Genomic DNA, 27,777 nt, shown 5'->3' on the forward strand with positions numbered 1-27,777 from the left:
TGCTGTGGTTACATTGATCAGGAATTGTCCTTCCATGCTGAAGATTCAAATCAAAACAGGTGTAGTTTCTGATTTCCTCTTACTCTCAACCTCAGGATGTTTAGTCAGATTCATGTGGATTTCAACATTTATTGTGTTTTTGTGTTTGTGTTGTTCAACAGTCGATTGTTACAGTGATCAGTTTACTGAAGGGATGTATCCCATTACCACACACTTCCTGCCCTGCCCTAGATTCTACACGAGTTGAATCTCGTATATACGTAAGCTGATTATATTTGGACAAAACAGTCTCTTTCAGTCTCTCTTTTGCCGAGGGGAATAAAGTTTACTTCCTGTCCTGTGTAGCTTGTTCAAGTTTTCTGAAAGAATATGTTTTTAAGTAAACTGAGTAGAGAAATGGTGATGGGAATGTGAAACATATTCCATTTGAATTACTTTGCCGGGAATTTTGTACACTCTTCAGGTGATCTTACGATGTCATTATTGATTATGACCCTGTATCACAATACCACCAAAAAGTTGGACATGGATTTTTTCAGTTTATTCTGATGTTGAAAGAGAAGACTCTAAGCTTCGAATCGAAATATATAGCTCAATACAGATGACCTTTTGTAACCCATCTAAATAATGGAAAAAGAATATACCCAGTGGGCAAGTGGATACTGAGAAAAAAGAAATACTTTGATGTTCAGGGTCTATTCAAGTGCTTAATCTCACCCAGCAGTGCTCTGTGCAGTGAATAGGACAAAGAACAGGATATCAATCTTTGCGGCAATTGCTACAAAGGGATTATGGGATTAAGCTGAAATTTGTGAGCATATTAGGAACATTCCATTCATGACTAACACCCACTTCCAGTGCAAAAGCATCATCCTTTCAAAACTTATCAGAGTTAAAAGTAAAGAGTGTGTAAAGGGTTTCTTGTGCCCCGAGTCTCTAAAGTTAAGAGAGCCTACTTCGGACATGCAAAAATAAGTGTTTTAGAAAAACTTTTTTTAAAAAGACATCTTTCCATTCATTTTATGATCCCGAACTTTAGAATTACGTAGATTTTTTGTTAGATTTTTTTTTTTTTTTTTTTTGGGGGGGAGGGGTTGAGGAATATAACAACTAAGGAGTGTTGCGTGAAAACTTTATGAATTAAGTTGACCCATTTCACCTATGTTTAGTCCGGTTTGCATAAAACTAGGACAAACAACTTTTTGTTCTTTTTGCAATGCACATTCACATTACATATTTCCTTCACACTTTTACCTTCTGTCCTTTTCCCATCTCCTATCCAAAAAGAAAAGAGAGCTCCCAGATAAACATGATAACAGTGATAGACTGTTAAACATATGTAGCCCATGGAATATTTCAATCTATGATATTCAATTCAATTTTAATTTTATGTATTCCACATGCTAAAAAGTATTAAAAAACCCACAAATACATGTACACGGACATATTGCACATTACGTTTACATAGGAAACAAAAGGAATGATGCAAACAGCTATAGTTAGCATGTGTGGGAATCAGAAAAGACTTATAGGACTTATCAAGGCCGATTCCCTTACAAATGAAGAGGCTACAAATTGCAATCAAAGATATACATTTTTAGAATAAATCTGTACCATTAGAAACTGTACACAAAATTGCAAAAAAAAAGGACAAAATACACACAAAGGCAAAACAAAACAAAACAAAACAAAAAGGCAAATATCCCCAAGAATTATTCAGCTGCACTTTGGATTAAAAACATTCTATATCTACGTTTAAAAGATGATAATGTAGGACATTCTTTGATAATAGCAGGTAACTCATTCCAGGACTTAGCTCCAATATATCTAATTGTAGTCTTTGAAAACTTATATTGGAAAAAGGGTAAGCATATTATTTATTAGCACATCTTGTGTTATAACTATGGACTGCACTATTTTGAACGAATAACTTATGGAAGGTTAAAGGTAAAATGTCTTTAAAATATGAAAACACAAATATGGCCACTTGTAATTGCACTATTTGATCAATTTTTAAAACTTTCATTTTCTTAAATAATGTTGCAGTGTGCTCAAAAGGGCTTACATCACAGACTATTCTTATTGCACGCTTTTGTTATAATAACACACAGTTTTATAAGCACAATGAAGTGTGACCCCTATATTTTTATAGTAAATACTAGTAGTATGCGTTTTTCAATGATTACTGTACTTAACTTGCATGCTTGATTATAACATTGAACATCGAGTCAAACAGTAGGTATTTTTTGCATTGTATGTACAGTAGACTAGAAATTATGAAATGTATTTTATTACATGTCAGTTGCATCGAAATGAAAAAAGTATGATGGAATTGACAAGAAAAATAATGAAATGGAAATGATAATGAGATGCTCAGATGTGTACAAAGGAATATTACTCATCCGTGAAAACTATATACCTACCTCCACATCTAATACTGATACAGATGAATTCTAGGATGACAGAGACACGCACCAGTGCGCGTCCCACATACATCCCAGAGTAGGACGCCATGTGGTGAAATCTTATCTTGGAGGCTACATCTGGAAAATTAATCACAGTATTCATTTCTCTATTCCTCACTTTCTTTATGCCACCCTTCTTGTCTCTGTTTTTCCCATATGCACATCTTCTTGGCTTTCCCCTACTCTTTCTCTACATAGGTCTCTTCTCTACCAGTGGATATTTCTCCGGTAGCTCCCATCACGTACCCATTCATATAATCTTCCTTCCCCAGTCCATCTGAGCATGCATTATAGATATTTTTATTGTATTATGGAATTCTCCCCTGCCATTGTGTAGGTTTCTCTCCGCACTTAATCTGGCATCTTTATTTAGTCTTCTTCTTTTGTCTATTTTAATTCTTTTGTATCTTGCGCACACACAGACAAAAAACCACACCTGTTTACCAGCACACAAATAAAAGACAAAATCAATAGCTTGTGAATACACCACATTTTTTCTTATCTTTTTTTCTTATTCTTTTAATAGTTATGCCAGATTTAACCCCCCCCCCCCCAAAAAAAAAAAAAAAAAAAGAAAAGAAAGAAAAAAAAAAAGAAATGGTATTTCATAAATCTGTGAAATTTTTTTCAGGCAGTCTACTGTCAAACATATTAGACACCTACATGTAGACACCATTATGCACCTGGTCATATGCTGCCTTTTTCATTCCATCTGAGTGTGCATTACAGATATTCATACAATGTATATTCCAACTTGCCATTGTGTAGACACAGTGTATCTATTGGCATCTAGTCTTGCAGCTATTTTTAGTCTCCTCTTCTCTGTTTTTCTTTTTTTTTTTGTCTTGTGCACACACAGACACAAAACCACACCTGTTTAACAGCACACAAACACCACACAAAATCAATAGCTTGTAATATATCACATATTTGCCTCTTTTTTCCCCTTATTTCTACTAGCATCTAGTGATGCATAAGGGCTTTAACAGAAAAAACAATTAACGACAAGACTTTTCTTTAGTCTGCTGAAACTTTTTAGGCAGTCTTCTGTCCCACCTATCAGACAATTTCTTTAAAATTTAGAAATTGCAGGACGATCAGATACTTCTTGATTTGCTGTCATCAACATTCAAGAATGACAGAATTGCAACCCTCTGTTAAACACACAACTTTCTGCTTGTGCTCATGCAATCAAACACTTCACTCCACAAAAGCATTATTTTGGCTCACTTGATCAGTCACTCTGTTTATCACTGTTCCTATGGATCATATCTCTTACTGTGCTTCCTATCTTTCCATTCTGATGAAGAGATCAAACTGCAGTGAATCTTCTAATAGGTTTACAATAGCCTTGGGCAAAAGCTGCATCTTTCTTTTTTGTTGGGGGGGGGGGGGTTATTAAGTTTTTGAACCATGAGTTACACACACAGTGTCATGCTCATTTAAGCAATTTTTTTTTTTATAGCAAGAATTTCTTGTTTGTAAATTTAGGGTTAGTGTTAAAGTTAGTGTTAGGGATAGCATGATCGTACATGTGTCAGATATTGTGTGTAAGTGAAGCACTAAAAGTGTATCATAGAATTTAATTGTTGAAGGCCTAGATAATACGATTTGTAAGGTACTGGATTTACCATGCTCAATAATCCCTTTGACAGTAGTGTTGAGATTAAACCAGTTTTGAAACAGTCTTCCTGTATGTTGATAATTGATTATATCCATCAATCTGGATGCCGTGTCAAATCCTGAAGTTGACGGCAGCCGTGTCCTTCTCTCTATATGTGCAGCACTGAGCACAAAGAGCTGGGCTGTACCAGTGGCTTTTTGCAGCCATCCTAAGTATGTCTTTCCTGTTAGAGGTATGCCCTCAAGCTGTTCTTCTCCCAAAACTTGTCTAAGAAATCGGATCTATCTGGTAATGATAGTCTCAATAAGCCATCTGTTAGGGCCAGCTTGGCCCAGAACTTGTGCATTTGTCATTCTGTCTCTCCACGGTATCACAAACATTCTTCTCAGGAACTACAGCATCTCAGCAGCTTGAAGATAATCCTGTAGGATCCTGCTGATTGTTCAGCGTTCAGCTCCTTAAAGTACCACTGGCCATATGTGTGTCAGTATTGACAGTCTGAAAAAAAAAGAGTTGTATGTTTGATGTTTTTCCATCATTTGAACGTCTTTACACACCTTAGTCAGCAAAATTTGGCAGTTTTGTGAAATTGCACCACTGTACTGTTCAACAGTGTCTTGGAACTCATTTTCTATAATCCTTATCTTGACTATCTCCAGTGGCAGATGGTGTGAGAGGGTTTTTTTAACAGACTTGGGTTTTTGAACCTGTAGCAAAATGTCAGTGTTTCTTCTTCAAAAAGAAATAGAGTGAAATGCCTTGAAGGAGGCTAGCATAATGATTGTGGAGCACGCGGAGCGGCCATAAGCCAAATGTGCAGGCTTACTAGATTAGTGTGTTCCCCTGTGGACATAAGATGACAGCCCACTAGAATATTCAATGGCAGAGTGGGAGGGGAGGAATGAGCCCAGCCATGGGCAGTGCAGACAAGGAAGGAGTAATATCGTAGGATTTGGAGGTACATTTTTAATCCCCCTCGAACACAAATACCTGCACCCTTCCCCTTCCTTCCCCCTTCCCCGCACTCACTTTCTCTATCCATTCTTTCCGTAGTGCCTGACTAGTAGCCTGAAATCAGATAACTGATCACCCATGAAAAGTTTGAGTCATTAGACTATTCAGTTTTTGGCAAGTGGGTTTAATAGCTCCTTGATGCTGTAGCTGAGAGAAATCTGTGATGTCACACATTTATCTTATTTCTTACTAATCTTCTGTTATTCCATCTAAGAATTACTATCTATTTCAAATCTACCATGTCACTGAATTTATCCTTGAGAATTATTAAATTAATATTGTTACTTTCTGTTTTGAATGAGATTTATTTAGTTGAATTGGAACTGATTAAAATGGTTAACACATAAGCATGTCACAAAGCAGATGAAGCAAAAATTTCAAATGCATCTCAGTGATGTGATGGATCTTGTTCTATTTTTCATGGTAATTTCTGTCTTTCCCCATCCAGTGTCAGGTTGAGAACACCCTTTAATGTTTATCATTCTGTATAGTGTTTGCACCACTGCGGTAGGAATGACGCCCTAGTGTATTTTTGAGATTGGATATTTCCAAGTCTCTCCAGTGGTCCCACACATTCAAGTTTGTGTTTCATGCTCACACAGGATAATGTAATTGGCAACCGAAAGTGGGTCGGCAGGGCGGGGATCAGTGTGTGCCATAGTCGGAGGTGTCGGGTTTATTAAGTCTACAGTCTCCGACCGCACGGCTGTATTTGCTCAAGTTGGCCTCTCATTTTCACTGCATATCTGGGTCCATGATAAAATTGACATTGTTGCTGTTACCAGAAAGGGAATATGTGTATGTGTCTCTTTAGATGGCAGAGCAGAGTTTGATAAAAGCCACATGCACACAGACACACTTATACTCACACAGACACACACACATACATGAACATATAACTGTTCTATATCTTATGAAGATATGAAGATACCTACTTACAATACATACACATAGTGACTGCCTGAGAGGACCAGTCTTTTTAGTCAAGTCTAGGATGCTACATCACTCTAATCTAAAAGCAACACAATATCAGCTCCTTTCTGTGTGAGATCATCCTAATTTTTTGCATGAAAGGGCTTCTATCCACCCCCCCCCCCCAAAAAAAAAAAGTGCAAAAAAAATAAGGAAAGTGCAAAAAGGCACTTGGGAGTATGTAAGGTGACGGGAGCACAGGATCATCATCACGAGTAAATGACGCCAGGAGGTTTGTGAGCCAGGTATCCCTCTCTCCCATGGCAACCGCATCGCATCCCTTAGGCCAAGAGTCAGACACCTTGAGGCCATTAAGACGTCTGCCCCTGATGATGACATTGGTGCACGTCACAGTCTCGCCCATGTCTGGATATGCCAAGAGTTGTTTTTGTTTTTCCTTGTTTATATCTCTAGTCTCCTCAGACAAGATCTGGTGGAAAATGAAAGCACATAGTAGCAGCTGCTCATAGGTTAATCCGTCTACATGCATCTCCCTATAGAGTGTGACTGGTATGCCAAGGAAGGATAGGTTTTGGCCATTATTTGTTTGTTTGCTTGCTCATTTGTTTGTCCGTTTTCAACATTCCTCCAAATGTTAGAGATAGATTTTGATGAACTTTGTAGGATAGGTCCTTTGTGAAGAAAGGAAGAAGGGATAAGTTTTTAACCCGTCAAAGACTAATTACAAAAATACTCGGGCAAGTGTCTATGGGGAAGTACATGTTATGAAATGGCAAAATCAAATCGTCCTCAACAGGTTAATGATGATCTACATCATGATCTAGATTCAGGACTGTTTGGAAGGATGCATTTGCGTTTGCAAGGATGCATAATTTGCATTTGCAGGTTTGCAAGAACACAGTTTTATGGCCTTAATGACCCTAAAGCCTTGTCAAAGATTTGCAGTCTCTGAGTGCTTCTAGTTTGTGTGTTTAAATATTATGTTCTGAATCCTAGCAAGCCAATCCCCTTTTTCACAGAGGCATCAAATCACCACACATAGAGGGGGAGGGAAAGGGTTTTCTTTTCCCACCTCATCTGAGATCTCAATGTGTATTTGTGAGCCAAAAGAGAACACATAGCTATCTGCAGGATGAGATGGCCATGCTTCTTATTTCAACCATCCTTCACGCTATAAGCTTGTCAAGGCATTGGTTTGCCATCATGTGTTACACAAATAGAATTCTCTCCATATGATATTTGCGTATGTGCCATTTATTTACCACAATGCCATTGAGTGGCACCGAGTGGATGGTCGAGAGAGAAAATGAAATGACTAAGGTCGCCCTCGCTCTATCTCTCTCTGTCTCAAGGGCAAACAGAGTCATCTAATTTGCCTGATCATAACTTATCCCTTCAGTAAACACTGTTAGAACAATCCTAGCATCAATCCACTATTTCCTCCCACTCTATGATTTAAAGGCACGATGTTGCCTTGGCATTTTTGTCCCACGATGTTTTGCTTGTAACATTCCAACAGATCATCCTTATGTTGGAAATGAATAAAGACTGTATTGCTACATATGTGACCTCATGCCGTAAAAAGTCTCATGGGCTGATTTTCTAGAAGACCTGAAGTATGTAGACTTTGAGTCTGCTTGCTTGATTTGAGGCTTACATTGTTTCTGAATGAGTGCACCTCTTACAATCTAAGCATGAAGTTTACAAGCATAAATTACATGTAAAACAGTGGTTTCAGTAGACTCTTATTGACATTGATTCTCTCTTTTTTTTTTCTTTTGCTTTTTTTTTTTTGGGGGGGGGGTCAACTGTAACCCACAATGGTCATGGAAGTATGAGTTTGACCCTACTAGAACTTTAAAAAATTAAGCAGTACATTAGCATTAATACTCAAAATACTGCAATGCAGTTCATATCAAGTTAGCATCCTGATAACCACACTTCAAAAATCTGTCATTGAGTTGTATTATACCAAAGTCTTTATTAAATTACCCTTTTGACACAATATAAAGAAACAGAAATTTGTTTCATTGTCATCAAAGTGTAGTCTTATGTAATAGCCTGGCAATAATGTCTACATGTAGTAGAAAAAGGGCTGCATTTGCTCATTTATTGACCAAAAATATGATATTCATGAAAAATTATGATATTTTCTTGAAGAAACTAATGGGAAAGTTCTTCGGTGATGACATCATTGCCTATACTATTTCATCATATTGTCATGACCAATATGACTGTTTGTTGACAGCAAGTGATAACGCAGAGATGCCCAAGGTTAGAAAGCAGCTAGGCGTGAGATTTTGCGGAGTGTTGCTATCGAAGTGAGGGAGGGCGTGGGAGGGAGTCGTCTCCTTCCATGGTAAGGAGCTTCAGCAGTTTTAAAGGCATTATTTACCATTTGCAGATGAAACAAAAACCTAGCTTTAGTGCTTCAAAATAGTTCTAAAATGTGAGACAGGGATAGAAACAACCAATGTCAAAATATTAAGCAGTATAATTAATGTTAAGTATTCTTAAATATACTAAATGTGAACAATCGAATAATAAACTTGTTTCTAGACTAAACTGTCTACATTTATGGTTTACTCAGAAAAATAGTGATATCTCCTTATATTTTAGGCTTTAGTGCAAAATTTTTATGTGGCAGGATGTTTTGTGATACAACTGACCTACTCATATGCATCAAATGTGAGAACTCGAACATTTTTAAAATTACTGCTCCCAAGGGTAAACAGTAAGGCAGTAAGGCATAATTTACCATTTGCAGATGAAACGAAATCCCAACATGAGTGCTTTATAATAGTTCTAAAATGTGAGTTTTGAATAGAAACCACTGTAAAAATTTGAGTCTGTATAGTCAATCTTAAATATTGTTAAATACACAAAATGTGAACTGTAGTTGTTATAAAAATGTTTTCAGACTAAACCATGAGAAAAATACTGATATCTCCGTATATTTTACGCTTTTTTGAAAAAAAAATCTATATGGTAGGATGTTTTGTGATACAACAGACCTACATGTATGCATCAAATGTGATATCTTAAACATTTTTAAATCACTGTTCCCAAAGGTAAAAAGGACCTTTAAGCTATAAATCATGTAATCTGGTGCATGTATGCTTAATATAATACTAGTATTTTGGATTATTCTGATAAAGAAAAAATGTTGTCTCAGAATGTGTCTTTTTTATGGTGGTTGGATAGCCATTTGTGTGTGTGTCGGGTTTTATTATTTATTATGAGTTGTGAGGAAAAACTTGTCAGACATGTGAGCATGATAAAGATCCTTGACGCATGAAATTTTGTAGGTTTAAAAAACTGTGAAATTCCATGCATTTATTAGAAAGTTATGTCTGATTGTGATGACACTTCTACCATATACTTCTTTACCTCCAACTTTTATTAATCAAAGTTGACTTGAACATAGGTGTGCGAAATTGCACGTTAACAAACACCTATATGTGCTTACAGGCTACATTCGGCACTCATGAAAGAGGCGCATCTAATTATCATGGTCCCATTACACAGTAGTAGGAGAGTAGTACTGTACATATCTCTGATGAACCCTTTGAGTGTATTTTCAGCGTCCAGCAAATAATTCTTGACGAGTGAGTATTTGTTTTTCTGTCGCAGCTGTTTGTCATGTCTACCCTCGAATCACCCCCAAGCTGTTCCCACCCGGCCAGACAAGGCAATCTTCCATGAGAGATAAGCTGCATTTGAGGTTGTGGAGTGTGTTGGGTATTATAGCTTACATACCATATGTAGTGAGCAAGTACATATTATTCTTTTATTCCCCCCTGATCAGAGTGCCAGAGCTCAACAGAATCATATAAAAATTCAAAATCAGCTGTAAACCAAGTTGGGGCTTTGAACATCATTTTCATGGTGTTCAGATATGATCAAAATTACTCAGAGAATCTGTGATGCCTCAGATTTTATTTCTGAAGGACAGGTGGTGTACCACTCCATAGAAATATGAAATATACAAAAGTGTTTAATTCCTTAAAAGCGGTAGGGAGGGAACAGTGTAAGAAATTTAGAAAAAAGTTCTTCAAACAAAAGTTAGTGGCCTAGTCAAGAAATGGTCTACTGTAAACACAGAAATTTTTGTGGTACATTAATTTTTGCGTATTTTGCGCAACTTCTGGCTAGCGAGAGTTCTAAAACCTGCAAAAGTATCTTCACAATTTTCTCTGCACATTGTAATTGGGTTGACAATTGCGCAACGTGAAATCAACAACCCACAAATATGTTTTGAGCCACTCAGCGCGAAATATTAATCATGCAAAAATATGGATGTTTACAGTATTGAGAAACATACAAATATAATATGTACAGACTACAGAGGGACTCTGGAGAGTTGTTTTTTTTTTTCTGAGATGGTAGAATAAAGAAATTTATAAACAAAAGTCATAATTTTCAGGAAGAAAATGCTATGAGATTTACTTTATCTGGAAATGTATTACGCATTATAATTGCAAGTGCCAACAGTATCAAGTTCCTTTCTTTTTAATAGAGACACTCAACTAAGTAACGAAACAGTAGTGTCTCTCTCTCTCTCTCCTTCAACATGCACTTTGTGCAGATGCCCGTGTGTTCTCATCTCTAACGTCACTTCATGGAACAGGGAGAACTGGGAAAAAAAGAAGAAGGTAGCTCAGTGATTAGAGTATGTACATCTGACACTGGGACCCTGTCAATTAGTGTATGTACCATTTGTCTAGACGGGGAACGAGCAATCCTGAAAATAGCGGCGGTTAGGGGTCTGATCCATTAGGAAAGTAGGTCTGAGTTCAGTGCGAGTCTGTAGTCCCCACAACTATTTGATGCCTCGTGAACGTCTTGAGATGGAGCTTGTTGGGGGGGGGGGGGGGGAAGAAAGCCTAAGTTGTACGCAGTTGATACGAAATACGTTTTGCCATCCTTTTTAGTATGATGAACAGATTGATGTATTGCCGCCACAGAGATACATTAAAATGTCTCAGAAGAATACAGAATAGACTACATGATTTTTTCCCCTTATTTTGTGATGGGGGATGATTTTCAACTTGTCACTTTATTTTTCGTAATTTCAAATGGCTTTAAATTTCTTGTTCCAGGCCAGTTTGACATTTTGAGCGAGAGCAGCATTTATGATATCGTCATTTCTCCCCCTTCTTCCCTCCCATGATGTTCATCTTGCCTTCTTTCTCTTAAATTTCCCCATGAAACTGTCCCATCCATCATCTCGCAGCCCCCTCCCTGTCAGCTCAGTCCCACGCAATTAAATGTGCGTCTGGAGCCGGTGCAGATTGTATAGGGTAGGCGGTCCCTCTGCCTGTATCCCCATTACGTATTCTGCAAACATGCCAACACTTTGGCATTAACGCCCGACATAGTGGGACGGCCCTGTACCCAGCCTTGCCAGGGCAGCTGGATAAACCCCAGTCTGATCTGTACCAGGCCTCCGTCCTGCTCTCCCCCACCCCCCCCCCCTCTCTCTCTCTCTCTCGCTACCTGTCTGTCCCCGTCCAAATGTCGATCGTGTCGACATCTCCTGGCTCAATTTCTCCTGGCTCAATTTCTCCCCCCTCTGACGAAGTGCCGTGCTGCTTGTTTTCGTCCCACGTCTCTGAAATTGTTTCTCCATCTGTCTCTATGGTGTGCTGTCCACGTACTCGCCCACACACACACACACACACACACACACACACACAAAAGGACAACAGACACATACACACGCACACACAAGCACACACAAACTCACAATACACAAGCACGTACACCGTCTAAACCCCTTTCCCGCACTCTTAGCCATATTCACCTCCACTGCCTCCATTACACAGTCATCATCACAAAAATTGTCCCAAGGGGTATACAGCCTCACATTTAAAGTTTGATGACCTCTAATATCATCGCACCTCATCTCCTTTACTGTATGGATGATCAAAACATGGATGATATATATTGTATATAATGTTGCTGTATATACTTTATCTATGTGTATAGAATATACACATACACAACAATTGTATGTATATACCTACAGCAAGACCTGACATTAGCGGTGGCCCAGTGGACTGGGACCACTAAAAATTGATGTTGGGCCACCAAATTGGGCTACCAAATTTTTCAAAAGATCATCATTTGGTGACCTGATAGGGCAAGTCTGACATTTAAAATGTAAATGTTTATGTTTGCTTCGATTTTGTACCCCCACATTGATTTTTTTTTTAGGGGGGAAAAATCTGATTTTAAAGATTTAAGTGGCCTAAATTGGCCACCAGAGGACAAAAAAAAAAAAGGTTAGTGTCGAGCCCTGGGTATGTGTATAGATATAGCTATATATTCATACTAGTGTTCAGTTATCTTCCCTAGATATAGACGTACCAGGGTCCAGTTTCATAAAACTTGTTATCAGTAACAACTGCCACATTTCTATGGCAAATTTGCTCTCAGCCAATCAGATGCAAGGATTTCAGGAGCTTATAACAAGTATCATAACTTGTTATTGATAACAAGTTTTATGATATGGGGCCCTGGTGTGTCATAGCAGTGATGTGATGCTGCTCTCAGGAAACTTTCTCTTCCTATAAATTGTACAGCTTTGCAATCAGATTGCATCCATATTATACATGTACCTTTTCCAACAATCTCTATGTGGAAAACAGAGCACTTGACATGTTGTGGATCAAAGATATTTCACCTCTCACATTCTTCAAGTCTTGCCTTCCTTTTACATATGTACACACACACACAGTCATGAACATGCGTATGTATGTACTGTATAAGTTGTTATTTTCGAATACAGGCATTTTTGCTAATGAAGAGGTCACAGATATTTTTGCGAGATGTTGTTTCCGCGAATTGACAATGAGGCTATCAAGCATTTCCTTAGAGCATGGCGATATTTTCACATGTTGTTAAATTCTTGGTCCAAAAGTAATTCACAAAATTTGCAAAAATTAAACCCTTGCAAAAATAACAGCTTACAATATACATTGTACAGTATACATCGATATATATATACTGTAAAAGTTGTAATTTTTGTGTGAGTAATTCTTCTTACTTTGCGTGGTAAAACCTATTGTCTGTGAATAGAGATTACCCAGTCCTTTTTAAAAAAAAAAAGATTACCTAGTCCTCCAAATCAGTGTTGTGTCACCATAGCCTTCTTGTTGGACTCAGGATTAGAACATTGCAATGCCTGAGTAGGCCTGCCGTCTTCAGTTAGCTAAAGAGTCTGTCAAGTGTGAATGGATTACAGGATGTTGATGAAAAAACTTTGCTAACTAATATAGCTAAGTGACACATAAAAGGCCAATAGAAGGTAATTCAAATTCCATTGCCACCACCACCAAGGGGAAACAAAGAAACTAACTGCTAAAAAGGACAACTAAGATCAGTCTGGGCCTTGTCCTCTATGAAAAGCTTAGAGTGTGAGAAAAGTTAACTTCTTCCAAAAAAAAAGTCTCTTAAATGCCATGATAGCTTTTGAATTGCTATAATTGGAAATTAGTGAGTCCCAAGATACTACAATGTACTGTCGACTCCAGCATTTCCATCTGCACGATGGCTGTAACATCTTGTCTCACAAGTTATGTATCTTCCCCGGCAGGTCAATGGCTTTATGACATGGAGGCAGTAATTTGTTATGCTGTAGACATAAGAGTGAACCACCAGAGTGCAAATGGTTCATCACCCCCTGCATTCTGTGATCCTGCCGGTATACTGGTACTTCCCTTAGGAAGTATTGGGGGGGGGGGGGGGGGTTGACTCCAACCAATTACCAATATAGCATTCAACTCCCCCATCGAACCACATTTAGACTCTGCGTGGCTGAATTGTAAAATTGGGGTTGTTCCCCCAATGCATGTGCGTCACTGGATGATGCTGTTCTAATATCAATTGAAGACAATCTGTGCTAAAGGGGCCATGTAATCTTGTCGATGAATGAAGCAAGAATATCAAATTCTGTTTTGCTCCTAGAAATCATGTGGCAAGATATGATTGGGTTGTTTTGTTTGGAACAAAATGTCATTTTAAATAGACACATTGAACGAGCACTTGCGTGCGTTGAAATGACCGTCAGTGATGTTATAGTTGATATGTGCATATCGAAGGAGTAAAGTTCATTTGATTGCTAAATAGCAAAGTTGAAGTGACAAGAGCTTTGTTCAGAATATGACGTCACACATTTTGTTGCTTATTTTTCCTCCTATATTTATCACTTTGCCAAGAGGCACAAAGTCATCCTCAGATATCTACATTAAAATAATAATAATAATAGCTTGTTTTCATACAGCACATTTCAGTGTGCTTTACAGACTATTGATACAGAACAAGTACTGTAAAAGGTGATATTTTTGCGGCACTAATTTTTCGCGCTCGGCAGGGTAAGAAGAGTTTTGCGTGTTTTTAATTCTGTGGAACCAAGACATCAACTACTGGAATGTATGGCAAGCAAAAATATTCCCATGCTTGTATTTTCATGCTAGTTTCTGGTTGTGCAAAATGTGCAAAAATTCCAGCACCACAAAAATTTCCACTTTTACAGTAAATCATTGTACAAAATTGTTTCGTAAAGAATTTGGTCTTTCAGTACAGATTGTTATATTGAGAAATAATCCGTCAAGTCATAGAGTTTGTATACATGTATGAGCAGTATTTATTTAGCATCATCAAAATGTTCTTATTTATGCCACAGTAATGTTTCTTCAAATTGTGGTGTTCACATCGAGCAAGAAATTCAAATGTCAATACGTACATCCAGTTTCCAATCATTCTAATTGCATGAGACAGTTTACTGCCTCTCAAATGGGCTGTGCAGTACTGGGGCTTGTAAGAAAATAAGAAAATAAATAGATAAAATAAAGATACAAGGATTGAGTATAGAGAGAGTATTTCCATTAGTACCTCTGTCAAACCTCCATAGAGCCTTGTTTAAATGTTTGTGCAATCTTGAGTGAAGAAATGTCTGCTGCAAAACTGCCATTGGCTTTGTCACTCACACTCAGCATGATTTCTGATTACACTTTCAGAGTCAGCAAGATTTTTAATTACAATTTCACTTTTTTGCTTCATCATTGCACACTATAATGAGCTTAGGAGTAAATGTAAGAAATCAAAGAATTGACAAAATGGAGGGTTTTGTGTATGTGTTTTTATGCTTGTCATTCAATTTATTTTGGACACTGAAAAGTAAAGCTTCCATGAGAGACGCAACTTCACAGCAAATTCAATGGTCTATTTTTGTACCTTTGTGCCTTGTGTTTCAAAATAGTTATGGCAAACAAAAATCTCTAATTCCCATCTCTCTCTCCCATCTCCCCCCCCCCCACCCTTCTGATGTGTTTCTCTCACCTTCTATCTGCCCACAGGCATGGGTGGGCGAAATCCACGAATACGCCAATGACGATGTTGTCGTAATGTTGCTAGGCAACAAGGCTGATATGACATCAGAGAGAGCAGTGAAGAGGGAAGAAGCCGAAAAGCTGGGAAGGGTGAGTGTGAATTTTTCTCCTTTTTGAGCCGATAAGATCTCGCCACCTGTTTGCAAAATATTTTTGTTTTTGCCATCATAGATGTGGAACTTGTGCAGTTGTCAAAGGTGAAGAACTACCCTCGCTTTCATCCACCTGCTCTTGTGAGCTTGTTTGTTTGTTGATAAATTACAGGTGTTTCATCTTGTTCAGTAAATGTGTAGTGAATTTCAGCAAAAACACTTGTCCCTGTGGTTCAGTGTAATGTCTGTCCCAGACTGTAGATTTCTGCATATTCTCTGGAGTTATTTTCTTGATTGATCAAACACCTGTTGCAAAGAGTACCAGAGTGTGAGGTCATAGCCATTCATCGCCATGGAAACTGGTTCTAGACAACCTCACCTGACCCAGGTGTTTATGCTCACACCTGATTCTAACCCAAGCTATAACAAAAGACTTTGACATCATCACTTTGATTCTCTGTTAACATCTGTTGAATGAAAAGATAAACTCTGAACGAGGTTCATCTGATTGGTGATTTCATAGAAATTTGTTCTTCTTTCACAATCATGAATATTATTGTGAAAGAGGAACATAGGCCTATTTCAATAAGATAAACTTCCCTGTTGTGAGATATGCTGCTTTGATATAAATTTTCATGGAAGTTGTACAGATATACAGAATTCTCTCTGTACTATTTGTATGCATGTCATTGTGTGTAATACTAATGCTGTTAACTGTTTTTAATATGAATTTTCATGTAAGTTATACAAATATATGGATTCCTTTTCTGTAATAATTGTATGCATGTCATTATGTTTGTACTAGTGCTGTTAACAGGCCCTTGTTCCGTATAGTTCCAGTAAATCTTATGAAGGCACTTACAATCTAAAATGTATTTTACTCAACAAAAATCAGAAATTACAAGAGTGTACACAGGTTTGAAGATTATACATAAATGAATCTCATGATTATTCTATTTCTAAAGATGAAATGTGATATAACCAACTTTAGTAACAAAAAGCAACAACTAAGCATTATGCTTCCTCATAAACCAATTGTTTCATCTATTTCTTGATTAATTATTAATTGATGTTTTTCTTGTTACATTTCAAAGTTTTCTTTATTACAACTAAAATTGTATTTTATTATTTAAAAAGTAAGGAAATTAATTCCATGAACAAGCATAAAAAGACAAGTGGAAATGTCCTGCTAATATTTCAGTCTGATTTTGTCAAGTTATCCAGAAAATTTCTCCTCAAAGTACCGGAAAACTTGTATGCAGTATCATCTCAGACAGACAAAAATTATTAACGTCTGTGTAGACTTCTTGATGATGCCAATAGCAACCACAACTCTTTTTCAAATTTTGGTAAGGCTTTCCAAGCCTAGCAACAACTACTATATATATATGCCATCAAAGTTCAGCTGCAAAGATATCATTTAAGAGAAAAGTATAACAGTGATGTTTTCCTTTAAAAGTAACTCACAGTTTCCATTTGCCTCTGAAACTGTTGATAATCTCTTAAATGGAGACATATGCATTAGAAATGAATGAAATAGACCTGTGAAAACACAATTTAAGTTGGGTAACAACAAAAATGCAAAATATTAGCCCAAAAGGTGCTCCAACAGTATAGCAACCTGAGAATATCATACAGTTGTGATTGCTTCGTGATTTATTGTTGATTCATAGTCAATTATTGATAACCAACAAATCTGGCCATAGCAGTATCCATCAATCTTCTGTGTCAGAGTAAATCACATGCAGATTGTTGGGCAGTACTGCTGCTAGGGCATGATCAATCATCACATAATGTTCTACCTACCCCTACATAACAGGGAGGGTTCTTCAGGAATAGAAGTCAGGAACACCAACTTTTATCAGTTTACGCTTTTGATCTCAAAATACTCCAGAACAAGTCATTATCCTGGCAAATCATGTCAGCCAGTCGAGTTTTGTGAGAAACTTTAATTGTAACGAAATTACAAATGGTCGAAGATGAACTTTAAACCCTTCCGAGTACTTAGATTTACCTTTACCATTCTGTTTACTTTCTCACCCCTGTCTGCATATCTCTATTATAATAATTGCTATCTTGACTTTGTCATTCATGTAATTCTATGATATGACAAGTTACCATTTTTAACACAAATATCTGTATATATGTATGTAATAATAAACTGTCACTAATATTTCTCTATGTCTGTGTTATTCTCATTTCAATTTTCAGGATAATGGCATTCCATACATGGAGACAAGCGCCAAGACTGGTCTCAATGTAGATTTAGCGTTTGTAGCAGTAGCAAAGTGAGTTTGACTCAGAAATATATGAAGAGTTTGTTTGCAAAAACCGATAAGTCCATTTTTGAAGATTTTGAAGTACGGTCTCTGTCATAAAGTACAAAATAATACCTTTTAAATGGTATATTGGTCACTACATACAAAGGTACATTTTTGAAGTTATGGTCAAAAGAAGCAAACATTTTCTTATTATTCTCTTTATTTTTCTTGCCCTTTAACCGCAAATATCTCCAGTTGACAATTTTGGACTTATCGGTTTTTGCGATCAAAGTCTTCATATGCAGCATGCTTTCCTGTGTCAGTTTTCATGTGACTCTGGGATGCACCTCTTTTATTCACCTACTTACAAATTGTATTTACATGGCAGGCTTTTTTTTAAGTTTTATGCATTTTCAAAGCTAGTTGCTGTAAACCTGGTAATTTTTGAAGTGTGGAAAGTTTCACACTTTTCATATCCGAAAAATTAAGGCACATCAATTTTTTTGCTTGTTATGTGTAATACTTTAGAACATTTTGACTCCACAGAATTAAAAGCATGCAAAATTCATCTTACCCAGCCGAGCATGAAAAAATTGCTCACATGAGAATTACTTTAATTACAGAAGTTGCTAGTGATCTAGTTGTATGTATGTGTTAGCATGTTGTCATTTCTGTTATAATCATGTTCTATATAACATAATGTTTCGTATAATATTTTTATCCACCATTATTAACTCATCAGATGTTTGATAAGTTTATTATAGAGTATCACAGTTATCTGACTGGTCATGCTGTCAGTATGTGGCCATATCTGTGTCTGCCAGGTCTTTGAAAGTTCTACATAGTTACCTATTTCAAACTAAAGTGGACCATGCACAATTCAACTGCATGGTAGCAGTTGAATATGAAATGTACACCATCACTGAAATGGATTGCATTAAGTTACATGCTGGGATACTGTAAAATGAGGAATGTTCACATGCATTTTAATTTCGCTAATTTCGCGAGAGCCAAGATTCGCGAAATTAAAATTCATGTGAAAGTTCTTGTGTACACTATACCCATTGTTGTTGTTGTTATTTTAAAGATCGAAAGATTGAATGTTAGAGGCAATACCCATTGAATGTTAGAGGCAACTCACAAAAAATTTCATGCCGCGAAAAAGGCCGTTGGCTCCAGTTCGCGAAAATTTCATGCCACGAAAATATTGTGTTTTACAGTACACAAGATTTACTATCTTAGAGCAGCCATAACCATCAACCAGTCACAAAAATAGCTTTGCTGGAGTGGATAATGATTCTTAATTGCTTGTCCTTTCCAGAGACCTAAAGATGAAGAAGACACGGAGACCAAACGATCCAAAGTTCAACGTCCGAGAGTTTGTGGAGCAGCAGAAGCAGACGCCAACAAGTTGTTGCTCATAAGACAAACACATCCCTTTTTGTAACCTTTGACCTGCCGCGGATGCCGTAGCTTGCCTGTACCAGTGACTGGACACTAGCTGAAAGGCAAGCACCAAAAAAAAAAAAATAAGAGTGGGTTGGAAATAACGACAGGATGTATTTTGAAGTGGCGGATAGTCAAACTTACGCCAAAGACATCGCTTGATCGCCTGAGGCAAGACGTAACTTGTTGCCATCCTGAATCGCACTGCTTGGTGGAGAGAGTTTTTGGAAGCGTACCCAGCGAACTTGTCACTGCCAGAGAGGTTATCTACAGAAAAAAAAAGGGAAAAAATGTTTGAGGATTGACGAGCACAGCTTGGTGGAAAGAATAGGTTTTGAATGAGTGCAGATCGGCATAGAGACCAATCTGCTTCTCAAGAAATGGTTGAGGGCGCCCTATAGGTCACCGCCGTCCTTCGCCATAATGTTTCGACACTGCAGGATGTAGCTGCAGCGATATATTGCTCACTGAAGCGAGACTGCCAGTAGAAAAAAAAAGAAGAGACCTTTCAGATGTAGAGATGGAAAAAAGAAAAATATTGAAACAAGATTTTAGTTCCAACCTTACTCCAGCAATCATCGGAATATGAGGGCCTTTTCTGACGAGTCTTGCATGTTTAGAGTATGGCTAGGGAGGGAAAACTTATGAAAAGCAGATGGAAACTAGTGCTTCTAGTTTTATTGAACAGTGCAGTGAAAGCATACTGCCCAAAGGACATAAGATGGTAGAAAGGCTACAGAATGGGGAGAAAGAGTCTACGCGACACAGCTTGAGAAGGCCAAATGACCCGACCGCACACACTCAGGGTGGCACGAGTGTGAGAGGACACAATGATTTGAGCACCGGTTCCATTCTTCCGCGAGACAAGGTTCTGATATTGGACAGTGGCTCTGTGTAATTTTCAGCTGGAATATATTTATATATTCCATCATTAAAGGGTGAAAGACAAGTGCAGGGAGCTGTGTATCACTCCAAATATTGTATTCGAAAAGTTTCTTGTAGAGATTCTAATTTTCATTCAAACTGCGATGATTTTTGTTGTTTTTTGTTATTTCATTTTCTAAACAAGTATGGCCATATGATATTGAAGAGAATTTTTTTCTTTTCTTTTCAGGGAAAGGTGCTGGAAGTGAAAGAGGGTTGTTAGGTGGTAGATTTTTGTCGTGATAAGAATTTTTTATGTTTGATGCAAAAATGAGAAAACACCCATTGGAAGTGATTGACAACTTGACAACTAACTGCTCTAAATAGACTCCTTTTCTTGCGAAGTTCTGAGTCATCCTATTCCTGTCTCTTGTCATTTAGCACCGCTGCCAAATATTAAAGAAAAGAATTAAATCAAGATAATAATTATCTGATTTGGCTTTGATATTTTTGCTGATTTAATACCCATTGTGGTAACATTCTTTCTTAGATTTAATTGTCAATCCAGTTTGCTCATTTCTCTCCCTCCCAACCCCCCCCCCCAAAAAAAAAGCACCACGCACATACATTCAATTTTCATTTAAGTGTCCGGTTACTAGGTGGTGATGCTGGTGTGGTTCTGAATACGTCACCTACATGGTTGTATAGAAACCCAGGGGGTTCTGTACAAAGTCCATGAAGACGGCAAAGCCTTGCAGTGAATTGGATCAAGATTGCCAAATAATTTATTTTTTCCTTTTCACTGTTTTTTATTTTATTTTATCTTTTTGAGGAAATGTTACCTTTCTCCTATATATCTCAGAATGGTAACAGATGAGACTTCCTTGCCATTGCACAGTCTGGTCAAGATACTTTGTCACTGCCATGGTGATGTCGGTCCAAATTTTCTTGAGGAGCTCGAATGGAGAGTGAAGACAGAGTTCGGCATTGAAACTGAATTCAGATGGGAATTTCACTGCAGCGTTTATACTTTTCTCGTTCTGTTATCTCTACCAATGAAGGATTCAAAAATGGAGTCTTGGTGTGTAGAGGTGATTAATACACTATACTCTGAATGCGTGTAGCCATGCTTGGCAGTCACTAACGTTCTGGTGAATATGATATGTTGAATTCATATTGGAGAAAAAAAAAAGTACTATCAGCTCTGTTTTTTGAGTAAACATTCCCAGCAAAAGTATATTCGACATTCCTGTCTTTGTGTGGATGTTTCAAATCCTTGAGTTGAAGAGCAGAAGCCCTGTGTTCACTCTTTGTCACACACCCTCTTCCACAAAAATCTATGTATGGGACTGTTAAAACATTTATAGATTGCAACTTCAGAAGGATTTTGATATAACGTGTGCTTTTAGTGTGGTATCAAGGGTCTTGTAAAATATCTGATAAGTGTAGATGGCATGCACAAACGGGACACATTCTTTGCATTCTACATGTGTGTGTCAAAATAGGTTTAGGACGTGCACTGACTTTAACTTCCTGTCATGCTGTGTTTGAGGCAGTCAAGTTTTTGATGGTGTTGCTTTATCTCTTTGTTCAAGCACTCACTTTCAGCTGAAGCTAGAGATGATGTGACAATGATTTAATTTTCATGTCATGCTCAGCCTGACATATCACAGCCAGCGACATGAGTATAAACTTACATTATCAAGGGGACAATCATATGAAGAAAGCCATTTTGGAGTTGTGATGTCGTCTTAAAGGGCCTGTCCCACTGGATGGAGGAGATGTCACCACGACTGCCATGACTCATAAGACTAAAGACAAAAGAATAGCTTGTGCTCTCACCAAGAAGGTGACTCTAGGGTGATCCATGAGATGTCTTCAAACATGGTGACAATTTATTTGCCAGGAAGTTGCAGAGACGTCGATCACTGCGACTTCTCCTCAGACGTAGAGATATCTCACAGTAGATTGCCAAGGGTCTCTGCAAGGTCAAAGAGATGTCTCTGAGACTTTGCAGACAAAAATTAGTCTTGGCGACCTGGGTGCAACTAGGGAGACACTGCCGCAACATCCCTTTCGAGACTGTAAAAAAAAAGTCTCCGAAAAAAATCAAACATGTTTTATTTTCTTGTCACTCCATGGAGACCAGGCTAGTCTCCAGGTGACATCTCAGAGACGTTGTGGAGAGGTGTCCATGGCCACTATCCGACTAAGGAGACTCAAGTCCCCACAAGGTTGCCACCTAGTCTTCAAGCCGATGAGATGCCCTCTTTAAATCATAGAAGAGACAGCCACACAAAGGAAGTCATATTTTGTATTCGTTATCATGACCCTCCACATGATTGATGTGATGGTAGTATGTGTTATCCAGTCTCGTTTCGTCTGAAAATCGGTACATCACAAGAGTGCATGTGCATTGGTCAGCTTTTTAATGAGGTGTATGCTGTCTTATGCTTCACTGTTCAGGTCTGCCTATAGTGGATGTGGTATTTTAGGGTGAATTGATTTTCTCTTGCATGTGGATGTAATCTCATCATACATCTAAACCATATAAGATGCATTCCTTTTTCATGTTTGACCAAAGAGGCTCATTACACTGTAGCGTCGCATCATATGGTGCTCTAGCTGTTTAAAAGAAAAAAATGATGATATTGATAGTAATAGATTATGATAATGATAATATCAAGGCCAATATACATCATGTGTGAGAGTTTTTCTTCACAATGTTTTGCATATCTATGTGCTTGCCCAGTAGAACTCATATACAACTCATCTTATATTCAAGAAAAAAAAAACAGTCAACTCAAACGCAGAGATTCATCCTCTGTTAGGATATGTTATTGTGTTCATTGGTCACACCTTGCACTTGTGTGGTATTTTTGAAAACATGCAGATGATGTTATGTTCGTCCACGGGAGTAGATTAGTAATGAATAGATATTGTGACAAAGCAATGAGACAATAATATTGTTCAGCCACATCATAGTAGGTGATTCATATTGCATGAAAATGTGGAATTCTTGCTGGTGCAATCATTATTTTGTAGAGCAGCTCATGCTAAGGATCAGATATTATACCAAAAGAGTCCAGTACTAGTGAACATGTTGGTCGCAGATTGCGTGACAAGCGCCACAAGCATCTTTATTTGATGGGATGTATGCACAATAGGTACATGTATAAGAAGCCACCTTCATTAGATGTTTTGATTGATAGGAAATATTGTATCCTGCCTCTTACAAGGCTTTGCATGTCTACTCAAGTATACATCGTAGGGAGACCAGTGATTCTGATCTTATTTGGGTGGGTTTGATTTTTTTTTTAAGATTGTTTCCACAATTCGCATATTGTTTCAAAAAACACTGTCCCTCGGATAGGACATAAAATGGATGTCCCGTGTATGAGAGAGTCACAAGTCGTGTATGTAAAAATCCAATTTCATTTAGTCATGGCAAAGAGTGAGGCTGTTTAACCCAGTGAAGTTGTTCCCACCTGACATCCAACTGGACTCCACGAAAGACCAGCTATCGCAAATGAATCGTGGGTCATCCAGCCATCCTCTCAGATGGAAATGAAACAAAAAAACAACAGAGGCATGCATGACAATGAAAATAGCCATGAGATGAACGTTTGACACTCAGCAACTAAATGGCAAGATTATTTCAGCAGTTGTATGGCATGTTGCCACCAGCGACATGCAAACGTAATGCCACCACATACAGCCCAGTGAACTTGTACAAGCAGTCCAAATTCACCCTGTGTGCCAATTGACACAGAAAACGTGTAGTATTGTACACACTGTTCAAAGTCCCTGGCACAGAAAGGGCTAATGGTGTTATGGTCGGTGATATGGTTTGTGATTGCTTTCACCCTTTGCCATATGTATACATCTTTATCAATGGCAGCTAGGTTTCTTCTTACATGCTGACTTCTTATTAGTGCAACCATAAAAGTGACTAGTTACAAATGAGATTACCTAAGTATGATGACATCCATTACTGAGCTTTCTCTACATTTATGCTCAGTCCATTGCATCTTGACGAAAGGTCTCCTGTCCCTCAAAGATAAGGATGGCGTCTTCAATTTTAGTTTGGTGTAGTCGGCATCGATAAGTCGATCATGCATCATCTGCGCTGCTATAGCTGAGGAGGCCCATGCGCGATTTGCAGCGACAATTGCAGATGTTCCAGGTCCAGGTAACACTGTCAGCAGGCATCAGCATCTTGACCAAGTATGCTCCCACCAAAATCGCCTTGTGAGACCTAAACCCTGTTGGCCCATGAATGCCGAACTGCGGATGCAGTAATCTGATACAGAATGGATGTCAGTACTCCTGTTATGTATCCTTGTTAATTGATTGGCAGGTTGTTGTTGTTTTTTTAATGCTTTTATGATATCTTGAGAAGAAATTTGAACTGCTGCTACGGGCATGAAGCATAAATTTTCCCATTAAAGGCACATAGACCCAGTGGTTAAGTTGAATGCGTATGCAGGCGTACAACGCAAGTTTTGTACAGAGGCCTATGCTATCGACTCCTCTTTAGCGCTTACACTTTGACCCATTCCCATGAGTCCGAAGACGTCCGATCCACTGTAGTCAGTGGTCTTATCACAGTTTGGCTCATGATTCGGCTGATGATGACAGCTTTAGCAAACTTCTTTTGTGATGTCATACTAAGAAGCTCATAAGCACACACCCTGGCATCACTACAGACTGCATGATGCACAGAGAAGACAACAAGGGCAACATTACCTAGCAACACCTATGCGCTTTACTCTTGATGACAGCTCAACTTCAGCAGTCTTCGTATCAATGCCAACGATGATTGGCAGTATCATCTAACAGCACCCCCCACAACCACCTGGTCTATGTGCCTTTAAGATACAACTTGCACAGCTGGAAATACCTTGTCAATGTGTATGTGCATTTGAAACTGTTCTTAGTTGAACTTCATACATTTTTAGTCATATTGAGAGACAATTTCTAAAAAAAAAAAAAAAAAAAATATAATTATGGTATCTATTGGTGTGGGCAGACTGGCAAAAGATTGAGAAGTTTAAGATCACAAAGTCTTCGTCAGCTTATGTCATGCTATGACACCAGCAGCCAGACTTCTTGATCTTGGCCAGTGTGACCGCGGCTTACATTTTGGTTAAAAGTGTCAAAACTTCAAGCTTAAAATGATTTGACTACATAGACAGTACTTCACATAAAGCTAATGTTAGTAGCTGTCACTATCCACCACAGGGTGTATACACTGTAGTATGATATCTAAGAATACTATTAGGAATGAAGATGGAGGGCATATTTTTCCAGTACTAGAAAACTGTAAACCTTTTTTTGTGTGTGTCATTGGTATGAAATCAAAGTCGAAAAGATGCCAGTATCATTGTGAGCATTATCAACTTCTGGGCAAACTACTAGTAAAACTCTACGATGTCTTGATATGTGTCCTGACTGCTCTTGACAGATTGACAAGGCATTTTGGAGGCATTGGCATGTGGTAAAACCAACATTAATGTGTACTTCTACTATACTGCCATACTGTGTTTTTGTACACAACATGTTTTGTTGATTGCATTTATCATATTGACAAGTCGGTGCAATGACTGAATGTCCCGTTAACCGAACCACACTTTTTTTTCTTGGTGTAGTTGGTTTGTTTCTGTTTTTTTTTTTTACCCAGTGGTCTCATTTCTATGGTAAATCATGTCAAATACACTGTGTCTAAAGATTACAATCGATTCATGTGAAATAACACCCGGGGAAATGTGCATACATGTATTTCCATTTCTACAGTGTTTCATAGATTCCATTGTTAAAGACTAGTGGAAATCATGGAAACTGTATAACGAGCCAAACAAAGCTATTTACTGTGGGATAAGAACTTGACTATAATCGCTTCAGTGACTGTTACTGCTGGGTTGATACTTTTCTGTTTCCATGTGACAAGTTCTGTTGGCTATAGACAGTTATGCTTCAAGAGTCGTATAGCTATTCGGAATGCTAATTATTTCTACTGAGTTAATATGAAAGAAGAATTCTGTCCAGAAAAGAGTCATGGAAAATGGTGACTTTAAGGCAGGCTGGCTAAAAAGATTTTAAAAAACAGTACGACAGTTTGACTATCGGTCCACTGTCCTTGATGGCGTGTGGTCTGTTGAGAATATTAAACTGATATGGTTGTGCACCATTGTATGGTCATGCCACTTTATTTTGAGAGTGACTGATATGATGACGCAATTTATAGAACCTTTGCGTGAGTCTCCTAATTTGCCTTGTGTAAGAATTGACCAAAGTATGATCTCTTGGACCATTTATAATGGAAAAACTCCAATTTGAGAGAAAAAGTGTGTTTGGTTTGGTTTCGTTTGGTTTAGTCTTTCTCTTTTCAATTATTTACACTTGAAGAAAGACCTGCGCGAAAACCTCTGAGTTTGCTTACCGTTGGTTTTGGGATCATTAGTGAGCACTCGTGACTTGCAGCTGTGACATGTGGTACTGTGCATCACTACCACACAAGAACTGTGTGTAAGCAGATTGTAATCATGGATGATAATGAAGAGACACATACAGGAGGGAGTCATGTAACCACAAAACCCACATTTTCAGCATTTACATTGACAAAAACTGGCAAAGGATCACTTGAGTTTCAAACAAAGTGTGATTCTTAGAACAGAAATTGGTTTCTTTTGCAATTTTGGGTTTGTCAGTGAGTGTACAGATGGTTGCCTGGCAAGTTTCAGTGAAAAAAAAAAATGGACATTTTAGAAAAGGTGAATAAGTCATGTACATGTACCACAGGTATATTGCCGTGTTCTCTTAGGGGTGTGTTAATGCCCCAAATATGTCATGAGCAGAATCACTGAGACAATTTTTCATTTGCTAAATGTGAAATTGATGAGTTTTTCTGCACAAACACATCAGGACTACTTCAGGAAAACAGTTATATTGTCATAGTTATGACAACAAAATGCTATTTTCGACAAGCCTTACAGGTCGCTGTCTGAGTTGACAAGCATTCAAGTGGTTGTAGTGTTTGAATTATTTTGTCTGATTTCAAGTTCAAGTTGTCACATGAGCTGTAACTCTCTCTCTGCAGTGCTTTCCCCCGACCAGCTTTCTCTCTGTTGGATGAATTCTCTGATGGTTATCGGTCATCATTAAACGTTTGTTAAAGGACGAGCTTAGGATAAACATTTTGTGCAATACTGAAAGGGTGTGTGTTTCCATGGAAACCGTCTCTTGTCTTGTGTTTTTTCCTTTCTCATAAAGAGATGAGGGAAAGTTGCTCTCCAAGTGTTGGGGAAAGTTTTTTTTTTTTTTTTTGGAAGTGGTTTGAAAAGTTGTTCTCCGAATGATGGGTGAATTTATTTTCGCGATGTTGGAGAAAGTTAATCTCCATGTAGTGGGTAAAGTTGTTCTTCAAGTGGTGGGGAAGTTGTTCTCCAACTGATGGGGAATTTGTTTGTGTGATGGATGGTATTAGGATTGGGAGGTGGATAGGTTCTGTGGCATTGTTTCAGACCATACTCATTTAGTTCTTGTAATCATATGCATAAAGTACCATGTGTTGTTGTGTTTATAATCATATTGGTATTTATTTGCCGTTCACGATATAAGAAAAAAAAATTGGAGTGTGGGCTGTATACCACTGTATATCCCTTATCCCTTGTCAAATATTTA

The 27,777-nt window shown here is 38.0% G+C and overlaps 1 protein-coding gene across 1 annotated transcript in view; it reads left to right on the top strand.

Moving 5' to 3' along the window:
• The window catches only part of LOC140231610 (ras-related protein Rab-26-like), an 83,286-nt gene extending 62,894 nt beyond the window's left edge, over nucleotides 1-20,392 (top strand). The window contains exons 5-7 of the mRNA XM_072311760.1: nucleotides 15,399-15,521; nucleotides 17,735-17,811; nucleotides 19,106-20,392. Of these exons, the coding sequence (XP_072167861.1) occupies nucleotides 15,399-15,521; nucleotides 17,735-17,811; nucleotides 19,106-19,208 (303 nt within the window). The 3' untranslated portion in view covers nucleotides 19,209-20,392. The remainder of the gene's footprint in view (nucleotides 1-15,398; nucleotides 15,522-17,734; nucleotides 17,812-19,105) is intronic.
• The last annotated feature ends 7,385 nt before the right edge of the window (nucleotides 20,393-27,777 follow it).

The sequence above is a fragment of the Diadema setosum genome, chromosome 8 (assembly GCF_964275005.1).
Source record: "Diadema setosum chromosome 8, eeDiaSeto1, whole genome shotgun sequence".
Classification (NCBI taxonomy): Eukaryota; Metazoa; Echinodermata; class Echinoidea; order Diadematoida; family Diadematidae; genus Diadema; species Diadema setosum.